At 42.7% G+C, this 27,971-nt stretch overlaps 1 protein-coding gene across 1 annotated transcript; it reads left to right on the top strand.

Moving 5' to 3' along the window:
• SNAP25 (synaptosome associated protein 25) lies at positions 1 to 27,956 on the top strand. The gene is made up of 7 exons (XM_078596107.1): positions 1 to 163; positions 12,445 to 12,486; positions 13,452 to 13,500; positions 15,779 to 15,896; positions 18,968 to 19,102; positions 20,006 to 20,150; positions 27,568 to 27,956. Exons 1-7 carry the CDS (start codon positions 83 to 85, stop codon positions 27,634 to 27,636), a joined length of 639 nt encoding a protein of 212 aa, XP_078452233.1. The 5' UTR covers positions 1 to 82; the 3' UTR covers positions 27,637 to 27,956.
• The last annotated feature ends 15 nt before the right edge of the window (positions 27,957 to 27,971 follow it).

Here is a 27,971-nt window from a genome sequence, read left to right as displayed (position 1 = left end):
CGAAGTCACTGCTATCGCCGCCCAAGGGGTTCCAGAGGACAGACGTCTTCGCAAGTGCTCCAGAGTACAGGCGTCATTCACCATGGACGCCATGGAGAATGCGGTGGACATGCGCAGTGAGCTGGAGAAAATGCAGGAGCGTGCGGACCAGGTCACAGACGAGGTGCGTAAGGACACACGTTGACACATATGGCCACATCGTACGAGGGACTCAACTTTACGTGTGGAATGCTGTTGTCACAACCCTCTGTTCTTTTCTCCCAGTTGCTTTATATCCAACGATTATATTGGCGTTACGCCATGAGACAAGTGCCTTTCCATTTGCAGCTTTAACACCTAGCAATTAGAGAATGACCCTGGAAGATGACATTACAGAACTACGATACAAACATTATTAAAGGGATAAAACATTTATAGCCAAAATATTAGATTTGGGGGAAAAAGCTAAATTGTTGTGAGTTGTGTTGGTTTCTAAAGGTTACGAAACAACTAAATATTTAATTTGTTCTTTTACTGACCTTAAGCTGCTTTTATTATTGCAGTGGAATGTATAGAAACATATCTGTCTGAGCATGGCACATACCTTCCGTATAAAAGCACAGGTGCAATTACTTTTTGAGGTGCTACAACACATTCGATCACTTTTGAGTTGTGACATAGCCAACACGGCAGCGTGTAACATAGTATCGACAAGGCTTGATTATTGCAACTCACTACTATACGGGACGTCTGGCAAAAACATTACCAAGCTGCAGCATGTACAACATTTTTTGGCACGTGTCGTGACGGGTAATGCAAGATCTGACCGTGTCCGTCCAGTGCTTGCTGAGCTGCATTGGCTTCCGGCTGCCGAAGTAATACATTTTAAGGTCACACTCATTACACACAAAGTGCTCGCCACAAATGAACCGCAAAAGCTTGCTGATCTTATCAAGGAGCATAAACCATCACGCAAACTCCAGTCATCCTTGCAGCGGATTTTGGCTAACCATCGAACAAAGACGGTCACTGCATTGCACGCTTTCAGATGGACTTCTGCGGCCGTCTGGAACGCTCTTCCTTCCGAAAAAACCACTGGAGCTATGTACTTTTAAAATCTAGATTGAAAACGTCTTTTTTTAGATCTGCTTTTTGTGTTTAGTCGTCCTTCTCCCGCACCTCCGAGTAGCTCGGTTGGCTACATATGGTGCGGAAGAAGTTAACAATACATCCATACGAAGTACGCATCAGAGGCTTTACCCGATTAATGCTCAGCATCTCGATCATAGAGGGATTTGAAAAGCTTAAAAATAAATAATATGGGCTCCCACTTTGTGTTATATGGTACATCGATTATATTTATTTATAACCAGCAATAGTCCATTTAAACCAGAAGTCTATGTTTCAAGGGAGATCCAAGTTATACATGATCTATATGATAGTGTTTTGCAAATAAAAAGGAGTGTCCTGGACTCACATTAGTATTATAACATATGCAGACAAATAATACACAGTCGTCATAATCTTAAAACATTGGTCAGGGAGTTGCTTTTCCGACACACAGGGGCTACTTTTTACATTATGAAAATGTTGCTCTATTTCTCTCATTATACTCTCAATGCGTTATGTTATACTATTGTAGTGGGTTTAACTGAGTCGCAGACGTAGACTTGGAGGCAACACATTTATTCAGTTCCAACATACGGGGTAACTTTCCCCTCAACAGAATAACAACCAATGGTGGTGACCACCAGGCTAACTACACTAGTTACAACGTAACTGCTACTACGGACCGGGACCAACAGCTTCGGTCCAGGTCCACGTGTTGGAGACTTGTTGAACGGAGAACGTAGATGAAGGGCTTTTTTCCAGGATGAACAACAACCCTGGTCCCTCTCAGGACCCGGCTTATATTCTCTGTAGCATGGCCGGCTCTGCCCTTGGCCACGTCCACCTTCCAGAATCCTCGGGAAGGATCTGGGTCCCAATCACGTGACCACCCATAGCCCCCTCTTGGGGCCCCTTTGTCAAATTAACTGGTCACGTGTCCTCCCGGGTCAACCAGAGCGCCATGGCCTCACGTAACATCATCCTTCGGCCGACACCCACACACCCTGTCCTCTAGGGTCGGCACTGCATGTAAAGCACGGTGCCATCTAGCGATATTATATTCAGCGGTCACGGGGCCCCTCTAGGGCCGGTACTACACCCACACCATTGTGGTATCCACGATGTCGCTACATCGCACGCCGTGCCCCTCTTGGGCCGGCACTGCACCCAGCATGTTGACATCCAGCGATGTCACGACACTATGAAGCTGATTTGAAACACTAGTACTCATAACATCACAATAATAGTGCCCTTTTATTTTTCCAGGAAAGCCTCACTGACAATTAAGACTATTTTTCAGGAGGGTCCTGAATAGGGATATTTGGCCAATTATATTTAAGAGGATTTTGAAAATAGAGTACTTTGACAAATCTCCCGAGGGTGTAACGAGCATTGCTCTGCACAGATATGTTAAATAATCCATTGCTCCATACTAGAGTTTTTTTTGGGGTTAGATCGTGAAAGCCTACGTGTTAAACTAATATATTGCTGCAATACCATCTCCTGGCCACGTCCCACCCCAAGCCTACAACATCTGGTACTCCCAGGCAGTCTCCGATCCAAATACCAAACAGGCTCAGACCTGCTTAACTTCTGAGATCTGATGAGATCGGGCACATGCACGGTGATTTCATTGTAGTGCAGTATTTTATCATTATTGAGTGTAATCATTGATGATGATGCTGAGATGACAATCTCCATTTACACGAGAAATCCTTTCTCACCCATAAGGTGAGCCTCCTTTTGTCACTTGTTTAGGTCAGGGCTTGAACCAATGATCTTAAAGGCTCTCAGTAGTCTGGTGTGACACAACCTCATGGAAAAACACAGCTATCTCACACTTCAAGTTCAAATGCAGGAACTTTACAATATATCGAGAATTTCTGCTTCTGAGGTAGAAATAAATGTGAGTTATCATGGGAAGCAGGGAGACCTACTGTATGTAACTGATAAACACCGAGACGTTTAACGTCTAATGTTCCAGGTAAAAGAAACACGAGGCCAGGTGGCAACCGTAATTATTGCACAGCTCCAACTTAACGTAGATGTTGCTATTCACGTGACAGATATTCCCATGGCAGATACAATCCACGGTGGTTGTAGTTTTTTCAAGGAGATTACTTATGTTGGGCTGTCCTGCCTAACCTCCCTATTACCACGCTGCTGGAGGAGATGATTGTTCGTCCGGTACATGTGAGTGTCAAACATAAATAGTTTGTGGTTATCAGGATTACAGGGGAGGAGATTTACAAGATTAGACAGCTGCCATAATCTTAGTTCTATCTACAGTCTTGACCAGAAGGGATTTATGAGTGCTGTTTTCCTTTATTAATCAAAAGTAATATATATACACAACACATATTTAGAGAACGTGAATATTCAGAAAATACACGAGTGTATTTCGCAAGATTTGTCAAATATTCTCGCCAGCGAAAGTCAAACTTGTCCACGGAGAGAGCAGCACGCTCTGGGACTGTGGACTATTTTCAATGCAATTGACTGCTCAGTATTTATAGGGTAACCCAACTATATCAGGCAGCACGGAAGACTTGCATGAGTAAACTATCTATATATAAAAAAAGTCAAAAATTGTGGCGGGATTTGTGGGTTTGTGTGTGGGTTTGTGTGTGGTCGCGCTCTTCGCTCTCCAATGGTGGGGTTTACGTAAAAAAACAACAGCCAGGTACAACGCCGTAAGCCCCGCGATGAGCAAGTGCTATTCCTTTTTCACATCCGTCAAATTAGCGATTTAGTGCCATTTTGGTGAGCTTCACTTATATTTCTTTATTTATGACGCGTGCACGACCATACCAACTCATGAGCCTTTCCTGGGGGGAACGTCCCATACCAAGTCATACGCCTCTGGTGGGAGTGAGGGGGACATTTTCTTTCGCGTTAAACATGCTATAAAAATACACTAAATGCTCAGGTAAATTCTTCACTGAGTAATGTCCCCCCACCCCAAATTGTGCAGTTATTACTACTATACAGTCACTAGATGCTACCACTATAGGCCGTAGATATTACTGCAGAGCGGCCGGGGAGATCGTGGCTGGGGGTGGGGGGGGGGTCAGGGGTAGCAGCCCAGCCCAAGCCTGCCAAGGTGCCACCTCGGCCGGCTGGACAATCTAGGCGAGGCCGGAGGCTCTGCACGGGACTAGGCCTCACCACGCCACTCTGTCAGGTGAGTACTTTGTGCTATACAGTCGATAAATAGTGCTATAGAGTCAACATGTACTACTGTAGTGATAGCAGGTACCACCACAGTCGGTATGCACTGCTGTTTTCATAGCAGGTCCCACCACAGTCAGTATACACTGCTGTAATCATAGCAGGTACCACCACAGTCGGTATGCACTGCAGTAATCATAGCAGGTACCACCACAGTATGCATTGCTGCAGTGAAAGCAGGTACCACCACAGTATGCACTGCTGTAATCATAGCAGGTACCACCACAATCGGTATGCACTGCAGTAATCATAGCAGGTACCACCACAGTATGCATTGCTGCAGTGAAAGCAGGTACCACCACAGTATGCACTGCTGTCACCATAGAATGTACCACCACAGTCAGTACGAACTGCTGTTAGATTTTTAAGATGTAGTTTTTAAATATTTTTAAGACCTGGGCAACGCCAGAACTTCCTGCTAGTAGTATAACACATTCCAGCGGAGGGAGCTGGTAGGAACGTTGGGTTGCTCGGTCAATGGCCAGGATCAACAGCGGCATGGTGTATTCCGCAAATATGCCCGACTGTGAGGGCGGGCACAAGCCGGCGTGAGTAGGTTAAACGTTGAGTTTTATAAGGGCACCACGGGGTGACCAGCCCCTCCCCACCCAGCCCCTCCCCACCCTCCCCTCTCCACCCAGCCCCTCCCTCCCCACCCTCCCCACCTAGCCCCTCCCTCCCCACCCAGCCCCTCCCTGCACGACGGACGGACACAATAATCCCCTGTGGGCTGGTGTAACCAGGAGGTTCTTACCAGTACAGTATAATGTTTATTTTACATTGTAATGTTGAAACAATGCAAATATTATACAGTTACATGCTATATTGAAAAAAAATTACTCAACATATTTTAATGAGCTGTTGTGACCAATATAGAATTATGGATTTTGGAAGAATGGATGGAAAAATGTAAGCCTGACCTTCAAAATTATCCTTGTATGCTGCAGCTTAATGCCGAATGGAAAATGGCCTTATGTGTAGAAAACACATACACATTGTACACAGTAGAGCTGCATGTGTACGTATGTATTTATTCACACGCAAACATACGTGTGGGGAGCGGTGGTGTAGTGGTTAGCTCGCTGAGCTACGAACCTGGCGATCCAAGTTCAATTCCCGCTCATGGCCAACCCCAGTGACGCATTGTCTGAACTGGTCCTGGGCCTCCCCTATGTCGACTCTGTCTCAAGGGAGTTCCTAGTGCGGTGTGTAAACATCGCCACTAGGGAGACAAAGGTGGATGGGCGTTGTGCTGGCCACCCACCCCCTCGTCTACCCTGCTGGCCTTCACAGGTCCTCTCTCACAGCACTTGCCCCAAAAGTCTGTTAAGACGTGTTTTCTTAGCCAGGCCCGAATGGTAACTTAATATTTGAGGCTAACATTGCAGCAATGTTTACAGATGTTATTAAAATGTGAGTTATATATATGAGTGCCTGCAGGGATGAGTTATTATTAGTTATGCTCCATGCTTGAGAAAATGACAGTATCAATCATTGAGTGAAACCTGTCACAAGTTGAGTCACAAGGCCATAATGATGTGTACATCATACTCCAGCGGGCTCTGGGATATTCACAATGCTATTTATGTTATTTACGTAATTTTGTCCTTCATTACCCAACTGTGAGTGACATGATATTTGTGCTGGGCGAGTCCAGCGGCATTGACACCGAGTGCTTGTAGTCTTGTATAAACCTGCAAACTGCATTGCAAGCACTGGTAAGTTTGCCAGTGAAACAGTGGTGCGATGGTTAGTGCAATGTGCTATGAATTTGTTCAGTTCAATTCCCAGCCACAGCTAACATCAGTGGAAAGTGATATCTGAACCGGTCCTGGACCTCATTCACCAACCCGGACTATTCCATTCGTGGGTATGGCAATATGTTCAGGAGCGAAATGTCAATGAACCAACTCAGCATTACTGATCAGCATGGGAAAACAACCCCCGTGATCAATATGACAAGGGGGCTGGCGAGGCTTTATCCAGCAGTGGATTGACAACGTCTGTAAGTTATTATAAATTAAGACAGCCATGTGATACATATATTTAACTAGCGGTAAGTACCCGGCGTTGCCCAGGCGAAAAAGACAGACACACACGTCGACTTATACACACTTTAAATGTACATGAGTTTAGCGGAAGAAGCAAGGAATAGAAATATACGGTAATTTGTCCGCACACAAACATTATGATTGTAATATTTGCCAGGTGATTATTTTAAAATAGGTTTCTATCAACGTGATTTGACACAATAACATATAAATAAACGCAGAGCAAGTTATTAATAAATTATTAGTTGTGAGCACACAAACGAAAATATGTGAATATTAGCAAGGTGATTATTAAAATACCAGGTTTCTGTGTACATGAGTTGAGCGAAAGAAGCATGGGATCGAAAAATTAGTTGTCTGCACACAAACATTATTAATGTACATTAATTGTGTCTTTCGGTAAAGTCACGTAGATAGAAAAATAATGATAAGTGTAAAAAAATATCACAATACCATATAACAACAACAACCGCCATTCGCCACTATGTGGCGGTGACGTCACCACGACGCTTGTAGCAGGCTATGTGCAACTTGAGGCCACGTGAAGTGTCGAACGCCTGCTGGCAGGAGTTGACGGGGCAGACCCAGATGCGACAGGTCGACTGACTGAGACGACTGGCTGATGCACCACCTGTGCCCCCTACTGTGCCAACTTGCTGTGCTTTAGGCACCCGGGGCTCTGCTTCGTTGTTGTGAGCATCGCTCCTCCGCCCTCCGTTGTTGGAGGACGACTGCCTCCACTGCCCATTAGCGTCCTTCACGAGCCTCCTCCACAGAGGGCGATCTTGATAGCACTGGTAGCAGTCATCAGCAAGTCCACTCAGCTCTACATCCTCCTGTACCACATCACTCCATCTCTTCTGTAGCCCGTGCCGCGCCCGTTTAGCCCCCACGATCCGGCCGAACAAAAGCTGTTTAGGCATGCGGTGGCTGGGCATGCGGGCTACATGACCCAGCCAACGCAGCCTTGCCTGCCGGAGGAGCTCACCGATGGGACTTTGTCTACATCTTTAAAGGATTTGTGAGCTCCTCACACAATCCAGCCTGGTTAGACCCAGGATGGATCGTAGGAAGGCCAGCCTAAATGTTTATAACCGGCGAAGATGTTCCATTAGGGGGGTCCACGTTTTGCAAGCGTAAAGAAGGCAGGGAATGACTGTGGCTGAGAAGACCTGTAGCTTCGTGCGGAGTGACATACCAGGTAGCTTCCACACAGCGTTACACAACCGATGAAAAGACAATGCCGCTCGACTGATTAGGAATGAGACCTCCGCTGTCAAACCACAGCCGGTCATGAGCACACTGACCAGGTATGGGCAACTCTCCACTCTCTCCACAACCGCCCCATCAGCAATTGGGAGTTGTGGGGGTAGAGTGTCCGATGGTACAAAATACCCAGGCAGGTCCTTAGTTTTGGTGGGGCTGATGGCAAGGTCCCACCTCTTAGTGGCAAGCTCCAGGTTCAGCAGCAGCGCCTCCAACTCCTCGTCTGAGTGAGCAGCAATTGCCAGATAATCGGCATACATAACATGGTTTAGCAATCCGGAGCCATCCCATGACCACACCCGGGCATCGATCAGCCTCCCATTGTATCTGTAGCAGCTATTGAAGGCTTCACGAACTACGTGGTAAAAATAGATGTAAAATAATGTGGGAGCCAGAGGACATCCCTGTCGCACCCCAAGGTGTACAGGGAATGGCTTCGACTCTCGGCCACGTAGTTTTACCCGGGCCCGCTCACCATCATGAAGGTCCTTAATGTTGTTGTTGTTTGACTTGCATCCCACTGGGATTTTTGCACACAACGTTGGTGTACGGTGTTTTTTCTGCAATATTTTGCTGTTTTCTTGGATTTTCTGTTTGCACTTAGTCAAATATTCACTTTAAGATGTTTTTTGTTCATGTTTTTGTTTTTTGTTTGTAGCGGTTGCACCCGATTCAAGAGCCGAATGGCTCACAGAGCTATACCTAATAAATGAACTTGAACTTGATCGTGAGCAGAGGGTGAGGGACTCCGAAAGCACGCAGAACAACCCAGAGGCCAGGCCTACTGATGGTATCATAGGCCTTGAGCAGGTCAATAAAGCAGAGATGTAGGTCTTGTTGGAATTCCTTACACCTCAGCTGTAGCAGACGGACAGAAAATAAAGCATCTGTGCAGGACCGCCCTTTCCTAAAACCTCATTAAAACTGCACAATAACATACGCACCATGCTATAGACACAATAGCATATACAGCATGCTATGTTATTCTCCTACAACATCAGAGTGCAGCGCCACATTACAATGACAATAGTTTAAATCGATTTGAAGCATGTTTTATATTTTTTTGGGGGGGGGGGGGGACAGAGCTTTGTGACGTCATATTTGAGGGGGGGTCTGACTTTTTGTGACGCCGTGTGACGAGGGGGGGGGGGGTCAAAAATCGTCCAAAATCGCGTGACGTCATTTATGGACGGCCCCTTAGCGGTTTATGTTCTGTGCTGTGAGTACTACGGCTCACATGAGTGACGAGTGATATTGATCATGAGTGTCTCCAAAAAATCCACACGGATCGTGCAGAGTTGTCTCGACATATAATACTACATGGAGAAGCCTGCGAGCAGTTAAATTTAAAAAAGCAAAATGTGTATTTAGCAGGTAAGGCCCACTGGGCCACACAACTCTTTTAAATAAGTGACCTGGCCACAAATGATGGCTCAACGAAGTGGCTTAAGTGGACATTTATTGAAGCCCAATACTCGAAACGCGTGTTGCAAAATGTGGAGGGGAAAAAACCGGAGGACCCAGAGAAAAATCCACGCAGGCGTCAGCGTTGGGATCGAACCCACTTCCTCTTGTATACCAGGCGAGGAATTTGAAATCTCGCCACCGTTAATTGGCAACGGACTGCAAATTCGGTGAGTACGGCAATACCTGATACGTGTGTAGCTTATCTCTTCTATTGCCGCAGAGGTATTTGAGGCGTTTTTTTTTTACATAGCCCCCTCTCGAATCGTGTTTGCAAAGCGGATCGTGCAGATTGTGGTCTGGCAACCCACAGCAGTGAATTTGTCTTTGACACGAACGCGCGTGCTAAAAGAACAGAGAACCGCAGACATGAAGAATATGTAAAATGATGTTGACCTATTTTTTTGACGGTCGAAAAATCTTATTAAAAGGGGGTTAACGTGTTGGGTCTACCAACTGCGTGCGTACTTGCTTATCGCCCTGGTCTTTCCCCCCCCCCCCCCCCCCCCTTTATACGTTCAGAGTCGACACTACGCGTTCAGAAGCATTTGGCTGCTGCTATACATCGCCACGCGAGAAGCCACTTCGCTTGAGCGAGCGTTTGTGGCCAGGTCTCTTCTGAAAACGAACCAAGTAGCTCGGTGGATCTTTATCCGGTAAAATAAAACGTAGTTTAGTTTTGTGGTTTACTCCAACAAATGAAATGTGCTGGCGTATTGGCTCTCGATGTACAACCAGGGCATTGCGGTGTTCTCAATGCCATCTTCAGTTCTGGTACGTGGAGGTCTGAGGCCAAAATCAAAGAGCTGAGTCCAGGTTTAAAACAACTCGTCGTGTTGTCGCTGAGCATTGTGGGTAATCGCATACACACATCAATAGGATGTTTGTAAACATGCCACTGTTGTACAACGGATGCTATTTTTGCGGTGAAAAAAATGTCAAATGCGTTGATGCATACCTCTCACTGTTTAAAGTAAAGAGGATTTGTTTTAAAATTCCTGATTAATAGTGGGAGGGCCAAAAAGATGCGTTCCCTATTCTACCAAGTGGAATTTCCTTTACAAGTGAAATTTTGGGAGGACGTGTGCCGACTTCGCGTAAGGGTTGTAGGATCTAGCAGAAGGAAGGAAGTGATGGCAGGGTGCGGTAGTGTCAACAGCATTGGCCACGATGGCCTCCTTTGTTCGTGAACTACTTCGGCATGTTTTCCCCCCGGTGCATGCGATGCACGCTTCGGTGCTTGTGTCGAGGAGTACCGTGAGGACCCAAGGAGGGGGCGAGCACAGAAAGAGGGGCGGAAAGGGAGAAGCCCTAGAAAAAAGGGATAGAAGAAAGGGGACCGAGAGAGAAGAGGAGAGGGAGTGAGGCGAGTGGGGTGGAGACGTTCAGGGTGGAGTGGGGAAAAGGGGGAGACGTGAGGGGTAGCCTCGGGAGAGAGGAAGCCAGGAAGGAGAAATGGACAGGGGCTAGCGAGTGCCTGCCACGGGTGGAAGTGTGGAGAGAGAGACGGAGTGCGAGTGGAGTGGAGGAAGAGGAGTGAATAAACGGCGAGCAGCCCTGAATCAGAATCTGGTCTCCGTGTGGTGATTCGACAACACCCGGGGTGTCCAGAAGTCGTATTCTACGCTTGGTCCGGATGTCTTGTGACCCCACCCCTCCCCCGTCCCATTTAATCGTCTAACGTCAACAAAAATAAAAGTAAGGTTTATTTAAAACAGAAATTATTACGCAAATGGAGAAAAAAATGTGAGGGGTCAATTATTTGGGGGGTGGTCACAATACATTTGGACCACCCTGTATAATTGCCCGTTGAGTCAGCGCTGCGGGTTCTCTTCCTTCAGACGGTATAGTAGGTGAGGGGTCCTGTCCCAGCGGCCGGCAACCAAAATAACAAGAAGGGACATCTTTTACGAATTCTGTAATAAAAAAAAGCAAAATATTTCAAGAGCTGCTATGTCTGTATGTACGTTGAACTTCCTTCGCACCGTATGTAGCCAACCGCGGCTAATCGGAGATGCGGAGGAAGGACGACAAACGTGACTCAAATCAGTTTTAAAGAAGTGAATTTTCAATCCAGATGATCTATAAGTGCACAGCTCCAGTAGCTTCCTAATATCGGATAGGAAGAGCGCTGCGTGTATTTTTTTGCTGGATTTTGAACGCGAAGGAGAAATCCCCCCCCACCCTCCACCAGGCAGCTGTAGCGGCTCGAGGAAATAATTTAATAATGCGGAATATCACTACATTGCTAATTTAATTACTTTAAAGTTGACGGGTGGGAAAACGGAATAGCGCTGGCTCACCACGGGGCTTACGGCGTGGTACCCGGCTACTTTTTTTTAACATAAACCCCACGGTTCGCGAGCCAAATCCTTCGCAAGTTGCATCCACACAGAGACAGGCGGACAGACAGACGGACACACAGATAAAGAATGACGTTTATAGGTAAGAAGAAGGTACATGTTGTAGCATTCACACTGGGAAAGCCCTGTGATCTATACAGAATTGGCCCTATGACATTTAGATTACATCTGCTGCGTGATATTTAAAATGTGTGGGCGGTATGATATTTAGTTTTGTTGTGCTCATTATGAGTGTGGCGTTAACATTGGAACATAGCTGGGACAAATGTATTGCACATTGAAAGACAGTCACACATAATGGTTGAATGTTTTTTTGGTGCAATTCGTGCTGATTGTGGTGTGTGTGGAATTTTATGTCTGTGCTATGTGTTTTGCTACAAGCTGGTATTCTGTTGTGCAACATGATGTCTAGGCGTGTCGGTCATGGGGAGTTGGTCAGTGTGGGTTCGATGAAGATATTTCATTTTGTCTTGCCTCTCACTCAGTATCTCACTGATGATGGGGCCCCAATCCAGGAGAGCACCTTAGGTCCTTATCGGTGTCAAGCTTCATCGTCATGTCGGAGCAGTCACGGGACCTTATGTGAGATGGGGAGGCCTTTATTGAGCAGTGGATAAACCATGGATGACGACGAACCTTAAATATGGCATGAACCACACTCACATTTGTTTCTGCTGCTGTGCTTATGTTCTTTGTTCAGTGTTTGTGTCGCGTATGTTCAGTCTGCGTGGTGTTCTGTGTGCCCAGTCTGTGTGTTGTGCCAGTGGTGTAGCGTGGTCCGCATGAGCGCTGGTGCAAGGAATTAAATATGGGACCCACTGTCGAATTCTTCCCCCACTTCTTCGTAATGGGGTGCCTGCTCCCCCCTGGCCCTTGGGTCCCGGTGCAGTTGCACTGCCTGCACACTCGATAACGACGTCACTGTGTTGTGAAGTGTGTGCCTATTATACGATCTGCACGTTGGGTTTTCTGTATTGCAGTCACTGGAAAGTACTCGTCGAATGTTACAGCTGGTGGATGAGGTGAGCCAGCATTTATTCTTCAACACAGCAAACATCCTCCTTTTGTGGAACTGTATCTAATTTTTTCTTAAGGCAGGAACATTTACTCCACGTAAATTGTATATGACATATACCAAAGTTTAAAACCGTACAACAAGGAAACCGTGACAGATACATTTGTGGGTTTTATGATAGAAAAGATTTTTAAAGATTAATGACAGGTAATTCTTGAAGTAATGCAATGTGACTGTAGGTGAATATTTGCATTTAATATGAAAATATAATTTTTACAGCTAATGATTTTTTAAATAAGGGTGAAGCCCTTAATTTGTTATGCTTTGCAACTAATTACATTTCCAGAAATAATTTAAGAGGGTGTAATGGCAGTTGTTTGCCACCTTACACTGTGGAGTAAATGTTATATGTATATATAACAATACAGTTCTTCTAACATTCATACTTACTTTAAAATCATTGGAATTACAACAGTATAGCATTTATTTATTTTATATTTGGTTCTAATCGAATGAATGATTACATCATTCTGAATCTTCACTCAGCCTGCACTTTACTGAATGCTCACGGTGTCCATAGAGCTGGTACATTTGGAAGCTAATTTCCGGAGACTGGTCATCGAGGCAGCGTTGAAAGGAGCATTCACAGATTACAACTTCCAATAAAGATCTCACAGTCGGACATCTCAGCTTGCCTTAAAGCTCAAGTGGTAATGCCATGGCGATAATTTGTTTCACTCGAGAGAAATAAAGGGGATTCATGGAGGTGGTGACCCAGTTTTCCTGAGACAAACCAATAGATCTCACTTTCCAAGCTGGGAGTGACGTTGGGGGTTTAAACATACGGAACGCGCGACATTTCATCCGGGCCGCATGTGGCAATACAGAAGTTGTTTTTAATTAAAAAAACCCATTATGAATCATTTTCATTTATTCCCTAAGCTTCTGTCCCTTGTGTTCCTTTTGAATTAGAGCAAAGAAGCTGGCATAAGGACACTGGTAATGCTGGATGAGCAAGGAGGTAAGACGCTGCGCATTGAGCATGGTGCCAAGACACCTCAGTAAGAGTCCAGGAGACCAGGTGTCATTTTTACAAAATAAGTTTAATTGTTTGAAAGGCGAGCGTGCAGTGTGTTGTGAGTCATCTGATTGAACTCTGGACACAGCGAAACCGTCAATATTGTTTTAAATAAAAATGGAATGTTTATGTTATCTGGTCCAAAAGTTTACCTCGGTTAGATATGCCATATGTTCACAATGCGTGTGTTCTGAAGATGCAATCATGTTATTGACATATATTTAGAGAATCCGTGATTCACACCTGATACAGAGGTAGGGAAGATGACGTAATGTGAGAACGTTACATAAGCCAATTGACATACTCTTTGGTTCTTTCGGTAAAGTCACGTAGGTATAAAATAAAATAAATGTAATCACGATATTTCGATTGCAACACAATCAATCATCATCAGGTGGGAAAACCACAGCAAGAAAATGTTTTGCTGAAGTGGGAGAGAGATGCCGTGGTAAGAGGTTATATAGGTGTAATACCGTTGAGGACTCTTGGACACCCGGGGTTGAGGCACACGTATTTATTCCGCAACAGTTGTCACAACCGCGGACATACAATACTGGAGGGGGTATCGGCCCCCTCACCCGGCTAGCTGGGAATACACTGCTAGCTATCTCTGACCTACCGCCTAGTCCTCCACTAACGGGCTAGGGGAGGCTGTTTGGCCCGACACTGGTAAGTCGGGCTAAGTCCCAGAGCACTAGCTCTGGTTCTCGGGACCACGCCGCTGGCTCGGTCCTGCGCGGCCCTGACAAGGGCGGCGTCCCAGGGGAGTCCAGGGCTCTAGCTAGACGATCTTCGGTCTTCACTGGTTTAGCTTTAACATTCTGCCCCGAGCCCTCTGACACATCCCCCTTTATACTCAACCCCCGCTGAGGGGTGGGGCCCCGGGCTGCCTGGTGCGGACGTCGTTGAGAGCACCCCCCCCCCGTGCACTCACATAGCCCCGCCCACTGTGTTTGTTTCCCATAAGCTGCCATGCATAACGGCTCTCTCTCTAACACCCCTACATAGGTAAGAGAGGGGGGAGGGGCAAAGGAGGGGGTAGGGGGAGGGGAGCGTTGCGTGGACGCTTGGAGAGGGACGGGGGAAAGTGAGCGGGGCTGGAAGTGGGAGGCTGAACATTTTTCAGCAAAAAATGTTCTTGCTGTGGTTTTCCCACCTGATGATGATTGCTTGTGTTGCAATCGAAACGTCGTGATTTTATTTATTTTATACCTACGTGACTTTACCGAAATAACCAAAGAGTCTGGATCCCTGCAGTCACGAAAACTTCAAACCCAATTGACATGTTATACTTTATATATCTTGAGAGAGTTATATATATATACGATTCAGTTGACATAATACCTAGTCCAACTATTTTGACCAGAAATCATACATGGCACAGGTATGCTTCCTTATAGGAGGTATTCTAAAATAGCTATATTGGTCAAGACGCTTTTGAAGTACGGAATTATTGAACGTAATAATAACACACTTAATTCGAGATTTGAAGTTTTCGTGACTGCAAGGATCTATACTCTTTGGTTTTTTCGGTAAAGTCACGTAGGTTAAAAGAAAACAAATTACATCACGACTTGTTGCTGCCTTCAACAAAGGCAATTGCTGAACACATTATTATTTCATTGTGGTTTCTTTTTTTTTGCCAGGCAGTTGTTTTCAGAAATGATTACATTTCCGAAATATTTTCAACCATGAAAAAGTTTTCTTGGATTATATCGCGTAAATGTATAAATGTGTCATTAAACCCTCCACCACCCGACACAGCCAATTAGTAAGTTTGGTCACATAAACAGAGCATGCCAATTCGTTACAAGTACAACATACCGGTGTGTTGGAGAGCAAAGCCACAACGTTGACAATCTGACACCCCGGTGTGCTGTACTAGTAAAAAATATTGGCATGTTCCGTTCCGTGACAAACCTTACTAATTGGATGTGTCGGGTGGTGGCGTGTTTAACGGCACATTTATATATTTACGCGATCTAACCCAAAAACCTGTATTATGGATGATATTCGTCGCGAAAGCGTACATATTAAAATATTCTCAACTTGTGCTTTTACTTTATTGCCAATACGGTCCTTTAAATTCAATTTTAGTTGTACAGTACTGTACACGTATTTGTACACACAGTTGGCAAGAACAAATTTCTATTCGTTTAATATCGTAATATTTGCCCAGCTTGAACGAAATTTAAAGAGTTCCTGCTTATTTCTCTAACAGAACAGCTTGACAAGATTGAGGAAGGCATGGACCAGATCAACAAGGATATGAAGGAGGCCGAGAAAAACTTAACAGATTTAGGGAAATGCTGTGGCCTGTGCGCGTGTCCGTGTGAAAAGTAGGTACTGGCCCACGTCGTCTGAGGGCCTCTGTGCATAATTGTGTGTCACGCTCATCCCGTGCTCTGTCTTTGGCATGCTCTAAGTCTGTTCTTGTGTTTTGGTCTTTTCTTTTCCCCTCTCCACCCTGTCCCCTCAATTTCCCACCTGCACTCATTCAACCATTCTATGTAAGAACAATTGGAGCATACCGAGCAAGGCATGGATGGGATCAATCAGGATATGAAGGAGGCAGAAAAAAACTTGTCGAGTATAGGAAATTGCTGCGGCCTGTGTGCCCTATGCCCTTGTGATAAGTAGGTCTGAGCAGGCGTGATTTGTTATTTAGACCATAAACTAGATGAGCCTAGTTCCGTATCTGCTTTATAGGTTCTTACCATGCCCCCAGACATGTCTTGGCATGCCTGGCCATGCTGGTCTGTAAAGAGAAATATATTTGCATGATAATGTGGGTATACATTAGCATAGAGTTGCTCTACCCTCAAGCTTAAAAGCATGATGTGGCAATACACGGTCATTATCCATGATGCTACACACGTGGTTTGTCATACATGTTACGTTTTATCTTTTATTCTGGAAACCTTTCCATTCCAGTGCGCAGTGCATGATGCATGACTCTGACAGCTGTCAACAAAATCAGTAAATCGGTCAAATAGGTCAAAATCTAATAATGTTTTATGTCCGTGTGTTGTGCAGCCTATAATGTTATCAAATTAGTTGACATGTATGACAACGCTTCTGTGGAATGCTTGGATTTAACATTCACCAGTTGTTACAAAAATATCCTCTTGTGAATATTATCACAATATTGGCATTTCTGGACAATAAAAAAACAATAAGATCAGATTTTTGTAGTGTCATTAAACCCACAAAATAACTGCTGACATCGCCAAGGCACAGTTTAATGTTGAGCTCGGTTAGACATGTGTGCTTCTCTATAGACCCCTCTCTACTTTGTTGAACATTATTAATGATTACAAATGGTGATTTGTTAATATCAGCGTATTTGTTTTGCATTTTAATGCAATGTCCTTGCTATTAATATGCACAACGTATGTCCTACAATTCTTCAAGTTTGTTGGGAAGGCCATTGCCTCCACAAAGTATGAATACCATCATGAACAACCGTCTCATTTGCTCTTCATGCATGGAAAGACGATATCGGTTGCCACTGAAGTTGCCTTTTTAAATCGTCTTGTCTGCAAGTAAGGGCATGCTGGGCTAACCCGCAGCCTGTTTTAAATTACTTAATATTCATCTCTGACTTGTATACTGCATTGACGTATGTATAGTCCCTCACTTCATTTCCACGTTTGCCGTGTATTCTTTTGATCCTGCTTTCAGAACTGTCATTCTTATTTGAAGTGAAACATATTTTAGTTTGGTACTAATTTGGAAATGTACTTGCAGAACTGCATTTTTTCCCAACGTGGTTCCAAAAATTAATAATCTGTCATGCATGATGTTTATATAGCAGTAGACAGAGGTTTTCGTTATTTCAATTTGTGTCTGCAATCCGTAACTACATGTCTACACATATAAACATAATTTTAGCAATGAAAACAAATCAGTTATGCTTCACTTCAAATTGTATCAGCATCACAACTTTGGTTCTTAACTGCAGCTTGCAGTTGCACCAACTCGATCACTGCATTCCTCGTGTATGGGCGTGCCAGTTTGCTGAATATGCTAATGTCATCATCTTTGTTATTCCCTTAGTAGTTAGCATGGTTTTTTCAACCATGTGTGAGCGCTTAATTAAAGGAAATTCCCTCCACAGAAATTGCACACTGCTGTTCACACCCTTGCAATGCTGTCCATTGTGTCCGATGTCCCGCGAGTATCATCGGTGTTGTAAAAAGGGTGTTTTTCGGTTCTGTGTGAATTCAACTTTCAGAATCCTCTATTTGAGGTCACTTACAGTCACTTACTCGTCATCTATACCAGACAATTGGGCAATTATTTGAGCCAGAGGCTTGGTGTGATGGGGGGGGACACACCGATTGCATGGTGATTTCTGTGTCCCATCGGCTCAATCTGGCATTTAAGCATATCGGAGGCTCATGGGAGATTAAAGCTCCCCTTTTTGCAGCGTTCGTCACAACACCACTGCCAAGCATTACCAGTCAATTAATTACAATGTTACTCATTTGTCGCCCACTTTACAAAACGTTTTCGTTTACGAAACCCTCAATACAACATGTCCTGGGCAGTACATTATTTGAGTTAACACTTGTCAGCAGTTTGCAGTATTTCGGATGAATTAGTAGAATAGTTTATAATTCAATGCGTATGTCCTACCTTCAATACAAAATACGTAGTGTTTATGAAAACAGGTACGTGTGTCAGTGTGACATTGTGTTGCTTTTTGCTATTTTACTGAGAAAAACAGAGATTTTCTATACATTATGAAGCCATTTGGACATATTTGGTTTTGTTTGGTTCTGCTTGGTGTAGAACTTTAAAATATAACATTTTCATCTACTTGTTTGGGCTAGGGATCGACAGTCATGCAGTGTAATGTTGATCTGCAAATAATGCAACTGAGAGGATCAAAAGATGTAAGCTAAAAAATGTGCCATCTGTAATGGATCTATTACATTTTCCTGTACTTTAAATGAATTAGTTATGGATAAATATAGGATTTTGAACACGGCTATTCTGTTATTGAGGATGTATACAATAGCCAGTGATGGTTTGAAGTCATTGACAATGTTTTCACCATGAGCTATAAAATCTAATGGCAGGTTTAATTATATTCTTGTTATTTGTCAGCACTTTCCCTTTGTGATTAAGTGGCTCGCTGTATGGTAGTACATCAATACCAAATTAAAACACACGCAAAATTATGATCGTTATAGTCTGGGCAGCTTAATGGTTGCACACGTAACAGACTCGAAATACATAAAACACCAATAAATGACGGTTCAATAATGCAAACACAATATTTACCGGGTTGCACTTGCCAAGTGCAATTCTACAATTCGCAGTCGCAGCAGAATTTTGCAGCCGGCTCATCTCTGTTCAGCTGTCTCACGCCCTTTGCGTCACTGCCCCCACCATGAGACAGACTGAAGAACTTTGAGGCAGGTGATGCCTACAAGAAGGCATGGGGGAACAACCAGGATGGAGTTGTGTCCAACCAGCCAGCACACGTCATGGACGAGCGGGAGCAGATGGCCTGCAGTGGTGGCTTCATACGCAGGTCAGGTGGCCCTCTTGATGCAAGTTGTTCACGATCCAGTCGTCACCTTATAACAGGTGCTAGAATACACATAGGGGCACTTTTGCAACACGACATAACACAAGTTCAAGTTCATTTATTAGGTATAGCCCTGTGAGCCATTCGGCTCTTGAATCGGGTGCAACCGCAACAAACAAAAAACAAAAACATGAACAAAAAACATCTTAAAGTGAATGGTCTGCAAATGACCTAGAAACACTTCTCATTCAGGATTCTTTCTATCATCCCACCCATCTCAGGCCTATATAAGACCTTGTTTCAGTAGCTTTCTCTCTCTCACCTGAAGACGGTTGCTTGTGTTGCGATCGAAACGTCGTGATCTATTAATTCTCTATCTATGTGACTTTACCGAAAGAATCAAAGAGTATGGATTCTATATATGTTCTGGAAAACTTAAACCATGTTTTGCATTTGGCATAGTCATGTTTAACAGGAATATGTCGGTGGTGTGTGAAGTTCTAAATTCTGAATCTAAGACAATGATTTTGGAAAGTTTTAAAAGTTATTTTCTTCGGTACCATTAAATATAAGTTAGTTTCTTTCTTTATTTTAACAATGATTCATTGGCAGCTCTGAAGGTGACTGTAAATGAGTCAATATTGCTGTGTTATTTGCTTAATTTTCCTATCCTAGCTTTTTTTACTTATGTTGTTTTTATGAATTAAATCACAACACCGGTATCGTAAATAACACACGAATAAGAACATTTTTCATATTGACTCCTACAATTTATGCCCACATCCCACTGCTTGCCCCTGTCCCCCCGTCCCCCTGCCTCCACGTCCCTTCTCGCCTTTTTTCTCATATTGTATATTCTCCTCCTCCACCGTCTCTCCCCCACGCAACGTCAATGTCCCAACACAGGGTGACAAACGACGCGCGGGAGAACGACATGGAGGAGAACCTTGAGCAAGTGAGCGGCATGATCGGCAACCTGCGCCACATGGCCATGGACATGGGCAACGAGATCGACACGCAGAACCGGCAGCTCGGCCGCATCATGGAGAAGGTAACACTGGTCAACAAAAAAATCATTTTTTTCTGGCCTGGACTTTTGCAGCTGTTTTAGACTAATTTCAGGGTGCTGATTCCAAATCTGATCTCAGATTTGCTCTATAACATCTCATTTTTATGCTATCGGCATACCCCATTTTCATTGATTTTACCCGAAATTAACTCTGTCACTTATGAATGCAAGTTGTTGCGAGTCAGTGACTGCTTTAGTGTTAAAATATGGTGCTGTGTTTTTAGGATAGTGTGTTTATAATATCATTTTCTGTAGATATTCACATTTATTTAATATTTTTCTTCTGCAGTTTTTATTGAAAATGCAATATTTCATATCTCAAAAACCTGATGTGATAGACAAAAACTGATGCACCCCAAAATTGCCTTAAAACCGTTGGAAAACCTTATGCCAGAAAAAGTGTGTTGACCAGTGTAATCGACAAGGATAGATTTCCCACCCGTGTAGCCTACATAGATTGTTGGGGTATATGATGTCAGCGTGCACCTATGAAGGCCGGCACACTGCACAAGGGGTGGTGTGTCCAGCACAATGCCTGACCCCCTTTGTCATCCCAGTGCGGATGTTTAGATATCACACCAGGTACTCATTTAATGCTGAGTCGACCGAGGGGAGGTCCAAAACGTTTTCATACAGTCATCACTGATGTTGGATAAATTGAACTCAGGTGCGAGCACCTCGTGACTGTTACTCAGCAACCAAAATGAAGATGCGTTTATCTCCTTGTGATTTTGTTTTATTGCTGGTCCAGCTCGAAGTGTCATGCAATGTAGTCATTTAATGATAACATTGCCATCTGCTGGGAATACTTTTTGTTGGTACGCAAGCCTGACTTGTTAATTTATTCTGTATGTTAATTTAAACTCACACCTTTGACGACTAATATCTTATTTTTCTATTTTTTCGGGAATTCTTTCATCTTAATTTCGGTGAGGTGAGGGCCCGTTGAGACTTTTATGAGTGGATATTTGGGTCTCAAAGTAATGCAGGACACGTGTAAAGCAAATTGAAATGGTATTACAAAACTCATATGAAAATGAAATATTCAAAAAAAAAATTGGTTCTTGTTTAACAATAAGATAATTCTTATTTGGTTCTTTCGGTTAAGTCACGTCTAAAGATAAAATAATAAATTAAATTAAATAATAGAATACGACGTTTCGATTGCAACACAAGCAATCATCATCAGGTATAATGAAATAGCGACATAATATCTAACCAGAAAACTATAGACAGACATATTAGCAGACAGATATCACAAGATACATACATAGCGAGAGCAACACAGGTGACAGAGAGGGGTGATCGTCTCTGTGGGGTGGCCTTAAATAGACAGAGGGGGGGCGGAGGCAGAGAGAGGGAGGGGGGTTAGAAAAAATTAGCATATCAATGAGTGGTCCAAAAGAAAACGTGGTGCTGCGAGTACGATGGCACAGCAAGCAAGCCTGAAAATCAGGAGAAAGACACACTAAAATTAAATAACCTAGTAAAATATCGAAATGTAATGTAATACAACACAGAGGGTCGGTCAACACACAATTAACGCATAGCCTGGTTGATTACGTATTTCAAAGATTGCTAAGTTAGAATTTAAGTGTGAACATTCTAAAGAGGACACAGGCAGATAAAACAAGTCGCCAGAGAGAGAGAGAAAAAAGATAAGCTTAAAACTTCCCCGTAGAAGTGGTTCAATCTTAATTTTAGAACTTTCGTGACTGCAGGAATTATTATTTGGTTCTTTCGGTTAAGTCACGTCTAAAGATAAAATAATAAATTAAATTAAATAATAGAATACGACGTTTCGATTGCAACACAAGCAATCATCATCAGGTATAATGAAATAGCGACATAATATCTAACCAGAAAACTATAGACAGACATATTAGCAGACAGATATCACAAGATACATACATAGCGAGAGCAACACAGGTGACAGAGAGGGGTGATCGTCTCTGTGGGGTGGCCTTAAATAGACAGAGGGGGGGCGGAGGCAGAGAGAGGGAGGGGGGTTAGAAAAAATTAGCATATCAATGAGTGGTCCAAAAGAAAACGTGGTGCTGCGAGTACGATGGCACAGCAAGCAAGCCTGAAAATCAGGAGAAAGACACACTAAAATTAAATAACCTAGTAAAATATCGAAATGTAATGTAATACAACACAGAGGGTCGGTCAACACACAATTAACGCATAGCCTGGTTGATTACGTATTTCAAAGATTGCTAAGTTAGAATTTAAGTGTGAACATTCTAAAGAGGACACAGGCAGATAAAACAAGTCGCCAGAGAGAGAGAGAAAAAAGATAAGCTTAAAACTTCCCCGTAGAAGTGGTTCAATCTTAATTTTAGAACTTTCGTGACTGCAGGAATTATTATTTGGTTCTTTTGGTTAAGTCACGTCTAAAGATAAAATAATAAATTAAATTAAATAATAGAATACGACGTTTCGATTGCAACACAAGCAATCATCATCAGGTATAATGAAATAGCGACATAATATCTAACCAGAAAACTATAGACAGACATATTAGCAGACAGATATCACAAGATACATACATAGCGAGAGCAACACAGGTGACAGAGAGGGGTGATCGTCTCTGTGGGGTGGCCTTAAATAGACAGAGGGGGGGCGGAGGCAGAGAGAGGGAGGGGGGTTAGAAAAAATTAGCATATCAATGAGTGGTCCAAAAGAAAACGTGGTGCTGCGAGTACGATGGCACAGCAAGCAAGCCTGAAAATCAGGAGAAAGACACACTAAAATTAAATAACCTAGTAAAATATCGAAATGTAATGTAATACAACACAGAGGGTCGGTCAACACACAATTAACGCATAGCCTGGTTGATTACGTATTTCAAAGATTGCTAAGTTAGAATTTAAGTGTGAACATTCTAAAGAGGACACAGGCAGATAAAACAAGTCGCCAGAGAGAGAGAGAAAAAAGATAAGCTTAAAACTTCCCCGTAGAAGTGGTTCAATCTTAATTTTAGAACTTTCGTGACTGCAGGAATTATTATTTGGTTCTTTCGGTTAAGTCACGTCTATTTAAGGCCACCCCACAGAGACGATCACCCCTCTCTGTCACCTGTGTTGCTCTCGCTATGTATGTATCTTGTGATATCTGTCTGCTAATATGTCTGTCTATAGTTTTCTGGTTAGATATTATGTCGCTATTTCATTATACCTGATGATGATTGCTTGTGTTGCAATCGAAACGTCGTATTCTATTATTTAATTTAATTTATTATTTTATCTTTAGACGTGACTTAACCGAAAGAACCAAATAATAATTCCTGCAGTCACGAAAGTTCTAAAATTAAGATTGAACCACTTCTACGGGGAAGTTTTAAGCTTATCTTTTTTCTCTCTCTCTCTGGCGACTTGTTTTATCTGCCTGTGTCCTCTTTAGAATGTTCACACTTAAATTCTAACTTAGCAATCTTTGAAATACGTAATCAACCAGGCTATGCGTTAATTGTGTGTTGACCGACCCTCTGTGTTGTATTACATTACATTTCGATATTTTACTAGGTTATTTAATTTTAGTGTGTCTTTCTCCTGATTTTCAGGCTTGCTTGCTGTGCCATCGTACTCGCAGCACCACGTTTTCTTTTGGACCACTCATTGATATGCTAATTTTTTCTAACCCCCCTCCCTCTCTCTGCCTCCGCCCCCCCTCTGTCTATTTAAGGCCACCCCACAGAGACGATCACCCCTCTCTGTCACCTGTGTTGCTCTCGCTATGTATGTATCTTGTGATATCTGTCTGCTAATATGTCTGTCTATAGTTTTCTGGTTAGATATTATGTCGCTATTTCATTATACCTGATGATGATTGCTTGTGTTGCAATCGAAACGTCGTATTCTATTATTTAATTTAATTTATTATTTTATCTTTAGACGTGACTTAACCGAAAGAACCAAATAATAATTCCTGCAGTCACGAAAGTTCTAAAATTAAGATTGAACCACTTCTACGGGGAAGTTTTAAGCTTATCTTTTTTCTCTCTCTCTCTGGCGACTTGTTTTATCTGCCTGTGTCCTCTTTAGAATGTTCACACTTAAATTCTAACTTAGCAATCTTTGAAATACGTAATCAACCAGGCTATGCGTTAATTGTGTGTTGACCGACCCTCTGTGTTGTATTACATTACATTTCGATATTTTACTAGGTTATTTAATTTTAGTGTGTCTTTCTCCTGATTTTCAGGCTTGCTTGCTGTGCCATCGTACTCGCAGCACCACGTTTTCTTTTGGACCACTCATTGATATGCTAATTTTTTCTAACCCCCCTCCCTCTCTCTGCCTCCGCCCCCCCTCTGTCTATTTAAGGCCACCCCACAGAGACGATCACCCCTCTCTGTCACCTGTGTTGCTCTCGCTATGTATGTATCTTGTGATATCTGTCTGCTAATATGTCTGTCTATAGTTTTCTGGTTAGATATTATGTCGCTATTTCATTATACCTGATGATGATTGCTTGTGTTGCAATCGAAACGTCGTATTCTATTATTTAATTTAATTTATTATTTTATCTTTAGACGTGACTTAACCGAAAGAACCAAATAATAATTCCTGCAGTCACGAAAGTTCTAAAATTAAGATTGAACCACTTCTACGGGGAAGTTTTAAGCTTATCTTTTTTCTCTCTCTCTCTGGCGACTTGTTTTATCTGCCTGTGTCCTCTTTAGAATGTTCACACTTAAATTCTAACTTAGCAATCTTTGAAATACGTAATCAACCAGGCTATGCGTTAATTGTGTGTTGACCGACCCTCTGTGTTGTATTACATTACATTTCGATATTTTACTAGGTTATTTAATTTTAGTGTGTCTTTCTCCTGATTTTCAGGCTTGCTTGCTGTGCCATCGTACTCGCAGCACCACGTTTTCTTTTGGACCACTCATTGATATGCTAATTTTTTCTAACCCCCCTCCCTCTCTCTGCCTCCGCCCCCCCTCTGTCTATTTAAGGCCACCCCACAGAGACGATCACCCCTCTCTGTCACCTGTGTTGCTCTCGCTATGTATGTATCTTGTGATATCTGTCTGCTAATATGTCTGTCTATAGTTTTCTGGTTAGATATTATGTCGCTATTTCATTATACCTGATGATGATTGCTTGTGTTGCAATCGAAACGTCGTATTCTATTATTTAATTTAATTTATTATTTTATCTTTAGACGTGACTTAACCGAAAGAACCAAATAATAATTCCTGCAGTCACGAAAGTTCTAAAATTAAGATTGAACCACTTCTACGGGGAAGTTTTAAGCTTATCTTTTTTCTCTCTCTCTCTGGCGACTTGTTTTATCTGCCTGTGTCCTCTTTAGAATGTTCACACTTAAATTCTAACTTAGCAATCTTTGAAATACGTAATCAACCAGGCTATGCGTTAATTGTGTGTTGACCGACCCTCTGTGTTGTATTACATTACATTTCGATATTTTACTAGGTTATTTAATTTTAGTGTGTCTTTCTCCTGATTTTCAGGCTTGCTTGCTGTGCCATCGTACTCGCAGCACCACGTTTTCTTTTGGACCACTCATTGATATGCTAATTTTTTCTAACCCCCCTCCCTCTCTCTGCCTCCGCCCCCCCTCTGTCTATTTAAGGCCACCCCACAGAGACGATCACCCCTCTCTGTCACCTGTGTTGCTCTCGCTATGTATGTATCTTGTGATATCTGTCTGCTAATATGTCTGTCTATAGTTTTCTGGTTAGATATTATGTCGCTATTTCATTATACCTGATGATGATTGCTTGTGTTGCAATCGAAACGTCGTATTCTATTATTTAATTTAATTTATTATTTTATCTTTAGACGTGACTTAACCGAAAGAACCAAATAATAATTCCTGCAGTCACGAAAGTTCTAAAATTAAGATTGAACCACTTCTACGGGGAAGTTTTAAGCTTATCTTTTTTCTCTCTCTCTCTGGCGACTTGTTTTATCTGCCTGTGTCCTCTTTAGAATGTTCACACTTAAATTCTAACTTAGCAATCTTTGAAATACGTAATCAACCAGGCTATGCGTTAATTGTGTGTTGACCGACCCTCTGTGTTGTATTACATTACATTTCGATATTTTACTAGGTTATTTAATTTTAGTGTGTCTTTCTCCTGATTTTCAGGCTTGCTTGCTGTGCCATCGTACTCGCAGCACCACGTTTTCTTTTGGACCACTCATTGATATGCTAATTTTTTCTAACCCCCCTCCCTCTCTCTGCCTCCGCCCCCCCTCTGTCTATTTAAGGCCACCCCACAGAGACGATCACCCCTCTCTGTCACCTGTGTTGCTCTCGCTATGTATGTATCTTGTGATATCTGTCTGCTAATATGTCTGTCTATAGTTTTCTGGTTAGATATTATGTCGCTATTTCATTATACCTGATGATGATTGCTTGTGTTGCAATCGAAACGTCGTATTCTATTATTTAATTTAATTTATTATTTTATCTTTAGACGTGACTTAACCGAAAGAACCAAATAATAATTCCTGCAGTCACGAAAGTTCTAAAATTAAGATTGAACCACTTCTACGGGGAAGTTTTAAGCTTATCTTTTTTCTCTCTCTCTCTGGCGACTTGTTTTATCTGCCTGTGTCCTCTTTAGAATGTTCACACTTAAATTCTAACTTAGCAATCTTTGAAATACGTAATCAACCAGGCTATGCGTTAATTGTGTGTTGACCGACCCTCTGTGTTGTATTACATTACATTTCGATATTTTACTAGGTTATTTAATTTTAGTGTGTCTTTCTCCTGATTTTCAGGCTTGCTTGCTGTGCCATCGTACTCGCAGCACCACGTTTTCTTTTGGACCACTCATTGATATGCTAATTTTTTCTAACCCCCCTCCCTCTCTCTGCCTCCGCCCCCCCTCTGTCTATTTAAGGCCACCCCACAGAGACGATCACCCCTCTCTGTCACCTGTGTTGCTCTCGCTATGTATGTATCTTGTGATATCTGTCTGCTAATATGTCTGTCTATAGTTTTCTGGTTAGATATTATGTCGCTATTTCATTATACCTGATGATGATTGCTTGTGTTGCAATCGAAACGTCGTATTCTATTATTTAATTTAATTTATTATTTTATCTTTAGACGTGACTTAACCGAAAGAACCAAATAATAATTCCTGCAGTCACGAAAGTTCTAAAATTAAGAATAAGATAATTCCATTAAGATACCATTTGGGTTGCATGAGGTATGTTTGAAAAGTATTTTATCATCAGCAGCAGCCATCGTCAATCCACTAATGAATGAATGTGTCTCCAAGCCGCTATCTCTCGGGATCCTGCAATGTTCAAAGACACTTTAATGTGATTGCTAATTCTTTAAAAGGCCATCCTTAGCATATGGCAGCTCCTTGTTAATGAGAACTGTCTGATTGTGCTTGTAGGCGGACTCGAACAAGGCACGCATCGACGATGCCAACCAGCGTGCCACCAAGATCCTGGGAAGTGGTTAAGATCCACGCCTGCAACATAATGATCATGTGACCAGATGGGACTGCTTCAGCCAGATGAAGACACACAATAACATATCTCTGCACCTGGCCAGGAAAAATGTTCTCAACATACGTGAGGCAGTCAAAATACTTTATTAACGAGAAGCGAAAAAATACGTTTTTCAATCAGTTGCTAGGATTACCTTGTTTTGAGATCCCATCTTTATGCAATAATGATATACAGTGTGATCCGTGTATAGATGACCCATTGATTTGTCATGGTCCGCTTACTTTAATCTCAACAGGTGATTGAATATTGTGAAAGTGATGGCTTCATATCTCACAGAGGAAAGTGT

The sequence above is a fragment of the Lampetra planeri genome, chromosome 7 (genome assembly GCF_965212315.1).
Source record: "Lampetra planeri chromosome 7, kcLamPlan1.2.h2, whole genome shotgun sequence".
NCBI lineage: Eukaryota > Metazoa > Chordata > Hyperoartia > Petromyzontiformes > Petromyzontidae > Lampetra > Lampetra planeri.
The sequence above is the reverse complement of the archived record's forward strand: the minus strand, read 5'-3'. Positions and strand labels throughout refer to the sequence as shown.

Coding starts and splice junctions, on each gene's coding strand:
- SNAP25 (XM_078596107.1), top strand. CDS start 83: ATGGACGCCATGGAGAATGCGGTGGACATGCGCAGTGAGCTGGAGAAA. Junction 164..12,444: donor CGGACCAGGTCACAGACGAG/GTGCGTAAGGAC, acceptor TCTGTATTGCAG/TCACTGGAAAGTACTCGTCG. Junction 20,151..27,567: donor TCGGCCGCATCATGGAGAAG/GTAACACTGGTC, acceptor TTGTGCTTGTAG/GCGGACTCGAACAAGGCACG.